The sequence below is a fragment of the Cryptomeria japonica genome, chromosome 9 (assembly GCF_030272615.1).
Source record: "Cryptomeria japonica chromosome 9, Sugi_1.0, whole genome shotgun sequence".
Taxonomy (NCBI): Eukaryota; Viridiplantae; Streptophyta; class Pinopsida; order Cupressales; family Cupressaceae; genus Cryptomeria; species Cryptomeria japonica.
The window spans coordinates 119710662-119724495 of record NC_081413.1 but is presented as its reverse complement, the minus strand read 5'-3'; the positions used below and the strand labels follow the sequence as shown (position 1 = coordinate 119724495).

Sequence of the window (13834 nt, the reverse complement as noted above, 5' to 3'; positions counted from 1 at the left end):
TATGAATGGTTACACTCTCATCTTGTGAATATAGGATTTTAGAGAACAAGTGAGGATAGCAACATCTACTTGAAATCTAAAGGTGATCAAATTCTAATATGTGAAGTATTTGTAGATGACATAATCTTTGGAGGAGATGATGAAACGAGTCATTCATTTGCAGATGAAATGAAGAAAGAGTTTGAGATGTCTTTGATTAGAGAGATAAAGTTCTTCATTGGTCTACATATTCAGCAAATGAAAGAGGGTATCTTTATTACCCAGTCCAAGTATGTCAAAGAGGTATTGAAGACCTTTGGCATGGAGGAGAGAAAACCAGTTGGTACACCAATGGTGACCGGATGCAAATTGACTAAGGAAGGTGATTCAGTGTTGGTGAATGAGGAGTATCGGTCAATCATCGGTAAGCTGCACTATGTGGTACATAGCAAACCAGATATTGCTCATGTAGTGGGCATTGTGGCCCATTTTTAGAAAAGTCCAAGAGAGTCCCACTAAAAGATCCCTGATGGATCTCTTTTGCTAATCTACTGTAATTTTTATTATTTTAAATTGATTTTTCCCATTTATTAATATTTTCTTTCAGAAATAGATAGAAGTTGCAGAAGGGTTAGATTCTTTTTGTGTTTTGATGATTTTTCAACAAGTAATGAATGAAGTACAAGTACATGAACAAAGTACTGAAAATGATGTTCATATATAGCCAAAACAAATTCGATTCAAGGCAAATTTCTGAATATAAAATCAAATATTTGACCAGATGAAGATTTCCAATCATTTTAGGAAGATTACAATCAGGAATGAACCCAACCTGGATGCTGAAAGAGTAATATAACCAGGAATGAAGTTGCAGCAAGATTCCAGCCCTCCAAGTGTTGTACATGGGAAGGAAAGTGGCTGCCAGGTACAGTCGTACGGCTACCAAGTACACCCAACTAGATAGAAACCCCCAAACCCCACGCTGAACTCTGTCAGAATCACTGAAACCTCTAGAAAGTGTGTTGTACAATCTCTAAGATGCTAATAACTACAAGGAAATCCAAACCACTATATTGGGGGCTACGTCCCAAACAGGCAAGGCATTGGGGTTGGCATCCCAGATGTTGAAAAGCTCTTCCAAAGCCAAAATCTCAAATCCAAGATGTAAAATATGTAGAAGATACCCAAGAATTAGGTCTCAACTTCCTTATAACACCTTCCCACTTAGCTCGAACCCTAAAAGTGACTCAATGTGGTGTTTAGGGTTAAAATGTTATATTTCTCATTTTAAGTTGCCAAGTGCATAGAAAACGACCCATTTTCAAATATAAAGAAATTCATTCACCGAAAGGATCTGAGTCAAGAGAGAAATATTTAGAAAAGTCCAAGACCTTTCCAATGAGCTATTACACCAAGGGATACACATCCAGATGAGGCCAAAAACCCCTTATTACTCCAAAATGGCTATAAACATAGCCTTATTTAAATAATAAATGCTAACTTAGGAAATATTAAAAATATAATCCAAATAGCTGCAAAATGCTCAAATGACACCACAAAACAAAAAGTCAACCTGCCACCTGTCTATGACTGAAGTCATAAATCAAGGATCCACTGGCAATCTCATCCCTAAAATCTGGGGATGCTCCTAGAAACTAGGAAACAAACCCAAATCCTCTGAAACTGAACCCAAGGAATAATCTCAAGGAGACCCAGCCCTGGGTATGGTCATAACCTCCTAAATAGTAGGGATATCCTCCATAAACATAGGAACTGCCTCCTAAAAATAAGGAACTACTCCAAATTGATCAACTACTGCCAGAACACCAAGTCCCAAACACTATATAACCACACTGAGTCTCTATCCATCACTGTCAGCCTACAAGACCCCATAATAAGCTGACTCACATGTCTCTACTAGACAGAGCTAAAGAGGGGACATGACAGTCCTCCCCTCTCGGAGATGCTTGCCCACAAGCGACTGTAATGCTGGATGTTGTAAAATGGCCTCACCCTCCCAAGTGGCATCCTCTATGGGAAGATCTCTCCAACATACCAAATACTCACGAATCACCTTGCTTCACAACCGCCATTCCCTCACCTCAAGAATCTCCTTAGGAACCAAAGTCAATTTACCTTCCTCGTCCATGGGAGGCAAATTGGGTGAAACTATAATATGCTATCCAAGGGCCTTTTTCAGGCAAGATACATGAAACATATTATGAATTTTACTGCCTGGTGGTAACTCAACCTCATAAGAAACCTCTCCAACTCGCCTATGTACCCTATATGGTCCATAAAAACATGGTTTGAGCTTCTCAGCTCCCCCCCCTTTAAGGGTACTTTGCCGGTATGACTGTAAGCACAAGAAAACCATGTCATCCACCTCAAATGCTCTCTCAATCCTATGCTGATCAGTGTATATCTTTTGTTGATTTTGTGCATGTTGTAAATTCTCCCTGAGAGATCTCATGATATCCTGGTTCTCCTGTAACCAATCCTGAGCCAAAGCAACTCTACTGTCACTCAGAGCTAAATCAATGAAGGATAATGCCTCATAGCCGTAGAGAGCTCTGAAAGGCATCATACCAATGGACATATGGTGTGTAGTATTATAACAATACCTGCCAAAATACAACTGACGTACCCATGCTTTCTACTACCCTAACACATAGTTACACAAATATCCCTCAACCCACTTATTGACTATTTAGGTTTGTCCATCTATTTGAGGGTGGTAACTAGTACTAGGTGTCAACTCAGTGCTTGCTAGCCTGAAAAGTTCTTGCCAAAAGGAACTCATGAATCTGTTGTCCTTGTCACTCACTATGGTCTTGGGAAGACCATGGAGTCTAAACACCTCTCTGAAAAATAGCTCAGCCACTTGAGATGCTGTAAAATCAACTACAATGGGAAAGAAGTGGGCATATTTTGTTAGCCTATCCATGACCACATAGATACAATCCTTCCCTTGCACCCGAGGAAGACCTGTAATGAAGTCCATAGAAATCCCAGTCCACTTATGTTCTGGTATAGGCAAGGGCTGTAACAACCCAATAGGATAAGTATGCTTCGACTTGATCTACTGACAAGTCATACACTCACGGACATGCCGCAAAACATCATCTTTGAGACCCTTCCAAGAGAATCTTCTCAAACCACTCTATAAGTCTTAACATACCCTAGATGTCCTACCATAGGAGTATCATGGAAAGCATGCAAAATTTATTCCGTCAACTGTGAACCCGGAACAAGATAAACCCTACCCTTGTAATAGATAATATCATCTACCACACTGTATCTGTCATCCACTATCAAACCATCCATGACCTCACAAGCATGCCAATTTTTGGAATACTCAACCAAAAGTTGAGCCTTCCAATCTGCTGAAATCTCGCTCAATGAACATAGGACAGCAAGTGAGGGTTTCCTAGAGAGTGCATCAGCCATAGTATTATTCTTCCCCTTTATGAATTCGATATCGAAATCATAAGCCTGAATCTTGCTCACCCATTTTTGTTGTCGATCATTGAACTCTGTCTGATTTAGGAAATATTTCAAACTGTTGTGGTTGATTCTTACCATGAATTTGCTACCAACAAGATATTGTCTAAATTTGGTTAAAGCATGCATAATAGCCAACATTTCCTTATCATATGTAGAGTACAACCTCTCATTCCAGCTCTCATAGGCAATGGGATGTTTGTTCTGCATCAACACAACTCCTATGCCTAGACCTAAAGCATCACACTCTAGGACAAATGGCTGCGAGAAATCAGGTATTGCCAAAACTAGACAAGTGCTCATAACCTCCTTGAGTCTATCAAAGACTCCCTGTGCCTATTTTGTCCATCTGAATGCCCCTTTCTTTATGAGGTCTGTCAAAGGTGCTGCCAACTGAGAGAAACCTCTCACAAATCTTTTGTAATAAGCACATAAACCAAGGAACCCACATAAATCAGTAATGTTCTGAGGGAGGGGCCAATCTCAAATCGCTCGAATCTTCTCCTCATGCACCTTTACCCCATCAACACTGATCACATGGCCCAAATATAAAACCTCCCTAAGTCCAAACTCACATTTGGATAACTTAGCAAATAGAGATTGGCTCTCCATAATGCTAAGTACCTCCTCAACATATCTGAGATGGTCCTCCCAAGTACGACTGTAAATCAATATGTCATCAAAGAACACTAGAACCGACTTCCTCAACTGCTTGTTGAAGATATGGTTCATATAGGACTGGAAAGTGGCTAGTGCATTGGTAAGGCCAAAAGGCATTACCAAAAACTCATAGTGCCCATAGTGACAACGGAAGGTAGTCTTGTGTACATCCTCTGCTCGTACACGTATCTGATGGTAACCTGAACGAAGATAAATCTTAGAGAAGTAGATAGCTCTATGAAGCTCATCCAACAACTCATCAATGCGTGGAATACGGTATCTGTTCTTGATTGTCTTCTTGTTCAAGGCTCTGTAATCTATACACATCCGTAGAGTCCCATCCTTCTTCTTAACAAGCACTACAGAAGAAGCAAAGGGGCTACAACTAGGCCGAATGAAACCCATATCCAACAACTCATGAATAGTCTTCTCAATTTCATCCTTATAGGCTCTAGGATGACGATATGGGGTAGTAATCACTGGCTTCACTCTATCCTCCATCTCTATACCATGCTCGAAACCTCTATCTGGAGGCACTCCAGAAGGTATGTCACCAAATACTCTCCCATGATGGTCCATCACTATCTGAATATCAACATAAAATACCCTACCATCCTGAGGTGTAGGTGTTTTGGACTTCACCAAACAATGTGTAGCCCAAATCACATCATTATGTCTAATAATAGTCTCCATCCTTTGAGAAGACACCTCCTTAGGTCCACCATCTGAAGCTGCCCTCAAGATAGTCTTCTTCCCCCCAGAAAGGAACTCTAACTGCATACGGTGGTGATCAATAATGTAACGCCCAATACCCTATAACCACTGCATGCCCAAGACCACATCATAATCCTCTAATGGAAGCACATAAAAATCATCAGTCGAAGTATAATCCCCCATCTAAATACTAAGTTGTGGAATCCGTTTAGTACAGCCCAAAATTGCACCATCTGCCACCTTCACTCCAAAACCACCAAACTCCTCATACTGTAATCCATGCCTCTCCACTAACTTCTGATCAATAAAGTTATGCGTGGCACCTATGTCTACCATGCTGATGACCAGCTTGCCCTTTAGTGTACCTTTCAACTGAAAGGCATGAAATTTAGGATAACTGGAGAGGGTAGCCATAGTTACTTTGGCTGTCACCAAAGGCTTAGGGGTATCTAACTCCAATTGTGTCAGTGTCAGGTACCTCCTCATTCCCTAACTCAGTTGTCACCTCAATCAAATGAACCTTTCCTTTACCCATACAACGGTGTCCTGGTTCTGAAGGTTCCTTGCAGGAAAAGCATAACTTTTTCCTTCTCAATTCGTTCCTCATCTCCTGATTCATCCAAGGGGGTCTAGATGATGACCCTCCTTTATTCTATGAAGTATTGGCCTTATGTGTAGGCTGAGAGTCCTTGAATGGCTTCTTATCTACCTGATAAGAAGTGGGAACAATATCTAGTCTCAATGTCACGTCAATGGCCTCCTTAAGAGTGGTCGGCTAGAAAGCACGTACCAATCCCTTAAGTCTATCCTGCAATCCCTCAATAAATAACATCACACTCCGCCTCTGGGGTATATCAGGTACCATAACCACAATACACTAAAACTCATTAATATAAGCTTCTGCATACCCAGTCTGTCTAAGATGTGCCAACTCTCTATAATAGAGCTCTATATCCTTATGGTCAAATTATGTAATGAGTCATTCAGTGAACTCGACATAGGAACGTACCAAGGCGTGATCCTGGGTGACCAATCCATGGTGCCACCAATCATAGGCAATCTCGTCCAAATGCAACACAACAAACTGAATAGCCTCACACTCAGGCATGGGCCTCAAGGATAGATATATGTCCAGCTTGTGCACCCAAGCTCGTGCACTCGTATCACCAGAGCCATCATATGTAGCCAATGTGATCTTCCTAGTAGCTCTATTGAGGTCATAGTTCTACTGCTGTGGTGGTCTATAACCATGATCTCCTCTGAACCTAGTTGTATCTCTATGCTATGCACAATACTGGGGAAGAGGGAAAACATCCCTAACCTCTGGGGGTAGGGCTCTCCACTCAGCTGTGGCTGCCAAAACTGACTCCTGGAACCCAACCTCTGGTGGATCTATCTGTGCTGGTTGTTCACCTAGTACAAATTGAGGAAGAAAAGGTCTATCTGTAGCAGGTGTATGATGGCATTCCCACCTAGAGGAATGAAGGGAGCTCCCAATTGATGAATGGGATGGATGGCTATGATGACTGCCTACCACTGAAACTGATCTGCTCCACCCATGTCTGCCCCTATTTCTATCCAACTCCATTCATGCCAACGTTTCCTGTAATCTGTCAAGTGTCTGGACTATCCTGAGCTGTGTAGTGATGAGAGTTCTCATCATCTCCTATTCTTCATCCTCAATCCGGTTCTATCTAGCAGCCCCTTGTTCATCCGCCATACTGGGTACCTGTTCAATTCCACTCACACTCCTATTGAGCTACCCTGCGTGTATAATACCTGTATATCTCCTCTCTACCCGGATGCATAGAATAAAATGTAACCATAGTGTGAAAATTCTACACAAACCCTACAGGCTGGCAAGATGATAGCTCTGATACCACTGAAAGATCCCTGATGGATCTCTTTTGCTAATTTGTTGTAATTTTTACTATTTTAAATTGATTTTTCCCGTTTATTAATATTTTCTTTCAGAAATAGACAGAAGTTGCAGAAGGGTTGGATTCTTTTTGTGTTTTGATGATTTTTCAACAAGTAATAAATGAAGTACAAGTACATGAGCAAAGTATTGAAAATGAAGTTCATATATAGCCAAAACAAATTTGATTCAAGGCAGATTTTTGAATATAAAATCAAATATTTGACCAGATGAAGATTTCCAATAATTTCAGGAAGATTACAATTAGGAATGAACCCAACCTGGATGCTGAAAGAGTAATATAACAAGGAATGAAGCTACGGCAAGATTCCAGCCCTCCAAGTGCTACACGTGGGAAGGAAAGTGGTTGCCAGGTACAACCGTACGACTGCCAAGTACACCCAACTGGATAGAAACCCCCAAACCCCACGCTGAACTCTGTCAGAATCATTGAAACCTCCAGAAAGTGTGCCATGCAATCTCCAAGATGCTAATAAGTGCAAGCAAATCCAAACCACTGTATTGGGGGCTACGTCCCAAATAGGCAAGGCATTGGGGTTGGCATCCCAGATGCTAAAAAGCTCTTCCAGAGCCAAAATCTCGAATCCAAGATGTAAAAAGTGTAGAAGATACCCAATTATTAGGTCTCAACTTCCTTATAACACCTTCCCACTTAGCTCGAACCCTAAAAGTGACTCAATGTGGCATTTAGGGTTAAAATGTTATATTTCTCATTTTAAGTTGCCAAGTGCATAGAAAATGATCCTTTTTCAGATATAAAGAAATCCATTCACCAAAAGGATCTGAGTCAAGAGAAAAATATTTAGAAAAGTCCAAGACCTTTCCAATGAGCTATTACACCAAGGGATATGCATCCAGATGAGGCCAAAAACCCCTTACTCCAAAATGGCTATACACATAGCCTTATTTAAATAATAAACGCTAACTTAGGAAATATTAAAAATATAACCCAAATAGCTGCAAAATGCTCAAATGATACCACAAACCAAAAAGTCGACCTACCACCTATCTGTGACTGAAGTCATAAATCAAGGATCCACTGGCAATCTCATCCCTAAAATCTAGGGATGCTCCTAGAAACTAGGAAACAAACCCAAATCCTTTGAAATTGAACCCAAGGAATAATCTCAAGGAGACCCAACCCTGGGTATGGTCATAACCTCCTAAATAGTAGGGATATCCTCCATAAACATAGGAATTGCCTCCTAAAAATAAGGAACTACTCCAAACTAATCAACTACTGCCAGAACACCAAGTCCCAAACACTGTATAACCACATTGAGTCTCTATCCATCATTGTCAGCCTACAAGACCCCATAATAAGTTGACTCACATGTCTCTGCTAGACAAAGCTAAAGAGGGGACATGACACCCACTTGGTAGCAGTCAAGAGGATTCTTAGATACCTGAAAGGAACAGTTGATTATGGATTGTGGTATCCATACAATGGTGATTTTAATCTCAAAGTATATACCGATGCAGATTGGGTAGGTTATGTGGACGACCAGGAGAGAACAATTGGTGGAGCGTTCTTTCTTGGTGGAAGACTACTCTAATGGACGAGTAAGAAGTAGAGTTGTACTTCCCAGTCTACAGCTAAAGCAGAGTATGTGACAATAGTTATGAATTGCACTCAAGCAATCTGGATGAAACATGTATTGGATGGTTTCAAAGTACCTATATCTGAACTGATGAGTATATTTTGTGACAACACAAGTACAATCAATATTTCCAAGAATACGGTATTGCATGCTAGGACAAAGCACATTGAGCTAAAGTATCATTTCTTAAGCGAGAAGGTTCAAAACAAAGAGGTTGTATTAGAACATGTTTCCAGTAAGGAGCAGCTAGCAGACATATTTACTAAGCCCTTACCGAAGACTACATTTACCTATTTGAGAGGTGAATTAGGGGTTCTTCCCCTTCATGAAGTAAACTAAAAATGTGTGCTCCACATCAGTCAGGTACTAAAATGACAAATCTTACAAGGTTGATGTGTTGAAGGATGCTACTCCATAGGGGGAGCAACATAGTGGAGAATGGAAGCTTGTGCCTCCACTTTGGCATTGTTGTCAAAGGGGGAGAAGATATGTGATGATGAAGATATATGTTATAGTTGCACTGGTCTACGTTGTTTATAGTTGCAATGCTACACTGAGTATTTCCATCAATGCCAAAGGCGGAGATTGTTGGCATATGATGAACTGGTATGATGATATGATGATAATGTATGTTGTCATTGATGTCAATAAGTACATATGAACCGGTATGAAGATTGGAAGAAGTTGTTATTAATGTTCAAGTTGGAGAATCGGTATGAAGAGATGTAGTGAACCGGTGTCAGGGTTTCACTAAGTGTGACTATCGGTTGCTAGTCTCAGCTCTAGGGTTTCCGATTTGGCAATCTAGCTTGTGTGATACAACCAATGACATTCTGTGATGAGTTAGCTAAGAGATGAGGATGAGATTGAGATGCCACGTCAGTTTTGTGCATGTGAAGGATTTCTTTTAGGATCTTGCATGTGAAGATCGATTGCATTAAATGTCTACCTCAGGAATGAACATTTTTCTAGGAGGTATGCGAAGAGAGCGTAATGGGTTACTGATTCCCATGTGTGGTGAATAATGGATGATGCAGAATGAATTGTGATTTGTTTGAGATTGTTTTATTCTATGCAAAGTGTTTAAACGGTTAGGATTGGACCGCTTATAATTGTAAACCTTAAATGTTTAGGGTTTAGGGTTTATTCTACTGACCTAATTGTTGTCTATAAGGTCGATGATGTTTGTTATTGTAAGTGTTGGCAAATGTTGTGTTTTGTATCTGAGTGATGAGATACTTGTCAGACCAGTGAGTGGAAAATTGCAGAGTGTGATTGTAGAGTAGAAGAACTGAAAGGGATCTGCCTTAGCATGTAGTGTTGGTATCAGATCAGAGCTTTACTTGTTGTCTTCTAACCATTTCAACAATAGGAAAATCCCTTTACCGGGTAGCTTTAACATGCTTATTGTAAATCATCTAACTAGGTGACTCAATATCATTGAGTTCTTCAAGTCCTCTAGCGAGGTAGCCTTTAACAGGGTTTCAACCTTTAACAGGGTATATAGCCATCCCTTAACCGAGTGATCTTTAACAGGATCAATTCCTAACGAAAACCTTATTGTAAAGTCTTTAACCAGACTAGGCTCCTAACAGAGTGAGCTTCAAAAGAGTTCAAAAATAAGCTTGTGGGTATTCATCCCCACCATGGTTTTCCCATTTGGGGTTCCACATGAAAAATTTGTGTGTCATGTGTTGTGCATTTTTCATGTGATGATTGAGCAGACTTTGTTTGGGTGATTATGCATGCAAAGCTAATTATTATGGTATTACCAATACAACACATGCATATGTATATTGGTGAAGTAGTTATCAAGTGTTTAATGTTATTTGAAGTATTCAATTTTACTGGTTTAGCTTTCTGAAGTCTTACCATGTTTAACCGGTATTGCCATGATTAAGTTCAGTGATGAAGACAACCGGTTATCATTGTTTTAACTTGATAAGTTGTTGAGAAGTTTTTGTTTGTACTGATTCACCCCCCTCTCAGTACCAATTAGGGTATTTGTTGTTAATCATTATTCATCATATATGTTAGTACCTTGTTTCAAATAATTTTCTATCAAAATTAACTTCTCCTCAATCTTTTTCTTCTCTCTGTCAATGATCTGATCAAAAGTGGCTCTCTTAGCCAAAGTGATTTTTTCAAGTGCTAGCCAGTTAGAGATCTATTGTAATGATTGAAAATCTTTAGAGATATATTTTGTTATTATCTTAAGCTTGCCGGAAGGGCTCTCTTCATTCTCAATCTTACATTTTGGGACCAATCTGTGCAAAACAACTATGGATTTATCTATAATCCCTTTGTCTGTGGTTCCCTCCTTCATCAGTTCTATGGGACTCATCTCTATGATGTTTTTCTTTTCCACTAGAGAAGTATCAATTGTCAATAATGATGTGTCCACAACTGGTTCCCTATAGGATTCCCCTGTTGTCTCTAGTGATTTATCCTTTATTACCTCCTCACTTGCACCGGTGGCTTCACCACCTAGTGCGGTCTGTGCAACTGTTGGTTCCTCTCTAGGATCAATATCCTCAACCTGTACATTAGTATCCGGAGGACAAGTGTGCTCAATGTTAGTATCATGTACAATGTTCTCTATATTAACCGGTGTCTCTGTATTTGTCTGTGCATTTGTGTTAACCGATGGCTCAATTTCCATTATCTTGATATTCTTCAAAACTGAGGGTGGAGTACCCATAATTCCTTTACCTTTCCCTTCAACTGGTGTATATACAATATCAGTCTTTGTCTTCGGTGAAGTGAAGAATCCTCTATGCTCTCCCAAAAATTTTATCCAACCCTTTTGTGTTTCCTTTATTATCTCATTCATCCCTCCTAACATTAGGCTATTTATTCTATGTTTGATGTTAAAAAATTTCCTATCTGTAGCCTCAATTGTCTTCTCCATCTCATTTGGACTTATAGCAACACATATAGCTAAAATTTCTTGCATCTTAATGTGTTTGTCTTCTTGCATTGTAGATAACCTTCTAGCATCTAATATGTTGTATAGCTTTGTCGGTATTTGATTTTCTATTTCAATTAATGTTTTCTTATAGATGTCTAAATATAGAAGAATTGCTTCCTCTACCTCTCTATGTTCATCAAATTTGAATGTATTATAATAAGACTTAACATTATTCAACATCCCATCCTTATTTATTTCATCTACAATTTCAGCACAAGTCTTAGGCGGAATAATTGTTACATTACCAGTCTCTAGTGCTAAATCAATGTCACTCTTCTTCCTCCTTCTGGCAGTACCAGATGTAGCTGATGGTGTAGCCTTGGGTTCCTGCTTTTGTGTCGGTAATTTGATGGTGACCTTTGTAAATGGTTGTTTCTTTGGTTCCACTTTATATTCTTCTGGTTTCTTCCTCACAACCCTTTTGAAACCTAATGGTGTCTCATCATCAGTCTCAGAATCTGTAGTCACAGATTCAGTGTGAACTACTAGATCCTTCCTCTTTCTCCCTTTCTCTAGGACAACATCGATGAGTGCCTTAATGTCCTTAGAAACCTTTTGTACAAACTTGATTTCCTTACCTTCTTGTTTTTCTCTCTTTTTCCGGTTGAATTTAGTTTCAACCTCAAAAGTCTTTTGTTGTGTTGTTCCACAAGGTTTTTCCACTTCATCTATTTCTGCATCTATCGGAATTTTTGCATATGCATCAAGGATTAATGCATCCACCTCATATCCCATTTCCTCTATCCAAATCTTCTGGGGCTTGACTGCCTCCATGAGAGTCACATCCTTCTTAACCATGAAATAAATGTTGGTAGAGTATTTATCTACTATTTGCTCAAGTATCCTTATTCTAGACCTCATAGATTTCTAAAAAGCCTTGAAGTAAACCCATACCTTATCATCTTTAAGACTTCCTAATGCAACAATTGATTGTTTAAGCTATCTTCCCACTGGGATTTCAAAAGCTCATTGCTTCCTTCCAGAACTGGGGGTATCATTTTAAAAGTATAACATTAAGCATACTAACAGATTTCCATACCGGAAGGTGTCCTTCTTCTCACCTTTAATCTTCCCTAAATTGATCAATAACTCCTCAAGCATCCAATCACAAAGATCTAACTTGATATTTTCTCTCATCATCCTATAAGCGGCCAAAATACATGAATTGGAAACTGAATTTAGTCGGTTATACTGAGTTACCTTGTATCCTATGATCATGCTGCCAAATTTGATGTCGGTGTCGGTGATAGTGCTTACCTTCATTGATCTATTGTCTGATGTAGCAATGGTGATCTTCCTTACAAAGTCATTTGATACTTTCTTATTTGGATGTTTCCCTATTGATGGTAAACCAGTAATTGCCCGAATGTCTTCCTTAGTGATTTTATAGGGTCAGTCCAGCCATATGAATTCCCCATGTACTATGCTTAGTACATATCTGATAATCTCATCCTCGAATTCCATAATATCTATAATATCGGTGAACCCTAGATCTTCGATGTGTTTATATGTCGGTTTGATTTTACTAGATTCTCCCATGAGTTCATTCATATACATCCCCTTGATCTTCTAAGTGCCTAAGTCCTCTATATGACAATGAATATAGGCCCTAACATCTTGTACATATACCACTCCCTTTGAGACGTGAGAAAATGCTCCAACCGAATCTTCATTCGTAGCCACATGTGGATGCCGTTTAAAAATTGGCTTGGGGCGGTCCTTAATTTATACTACAGTTGGATTTGCAATAAAAATAAGAGCATAAGATGATCTAGATTCCATAATTTAAGAAAAATACCTTTCGAACATTGCCGGTGAAAACCTCTTATCAAATCCTTCCAGATGTTGGTGTGATCGTTCAAAATGAAATCCAATCACCTCTGAATAGCTTCTGATTGCACTAAGTTTCTCTGAATCACTCCAAACTTGCTTTGAATGCTGGATGAATAATAATGAAGTGTAATCGACCTTTTATCCTTCGAGAAAACCCTAATTTTTTGTTGACATAAATGATTGTTGGTGAATGATACCAGATCTCACTCTGAATATATCAATGTTGGATAATCCTTTCCAATATCTGGAAAATCTTCCAGAATCTCCTCCAGGGGCATATGCATCATCTTTCATGAAATTTGTCTACCCCTAAGGCATCTACCTTAGTTACTGGATGAGCTCACTACCGGTGCAGGAGCAACCTCTTCTGCCAAATAGGTAACCGAGACATTCCCATTCCGGGACATTTAAATATTCAAGCTAAATTATTGACTAGAAATTTTATAATTCTTTAAATAAAAGTAAAATGAAACAAACAATATAAATAAAATATAATAATTGTTAAATAATTCATAAATAAAATAGAATGATCATTGATTAAATTTTTTAAAAAACTTAAAATTGTTTTAGATTTATTTAAGTTATATATAATAATCATGTAATTCATGATTTGATATAAATGAATAGTTTGCC

General features: G+C 39.1%; 1 protein-coding gene across 1 annotated transcript; it reads right to left on the bottom strand.

Annotated features, from left to right (window-relative positions):
* Positions 1-2158: 2158 nt before the first annotated feature.
* LOC131858299 (uncharacterized) lies at positions 2159-2563 on the bottom strand. Its single transcript, XM_059211498.1, has one exon. The coding sequence runs from the start codon at positions 2561-2563 to the stop codon at positions 2159-2161; it is 405 nt and encodes a 134-aa protein (XP_059067481.1).
* Between the last annotated feature and the right edge of the window lie 11271 nt (positions 2564-13834).

Bases quoted from the DNA above. Each gene is read 5' to 3' on its own strand.
- LOC131858299 (XM_059211498.1), bottom strand. From the start codon at position 2,563: ATGCCTTTCAGAGCTCTCTACGGCTATGAGGCATTATCCTTCATTGAT.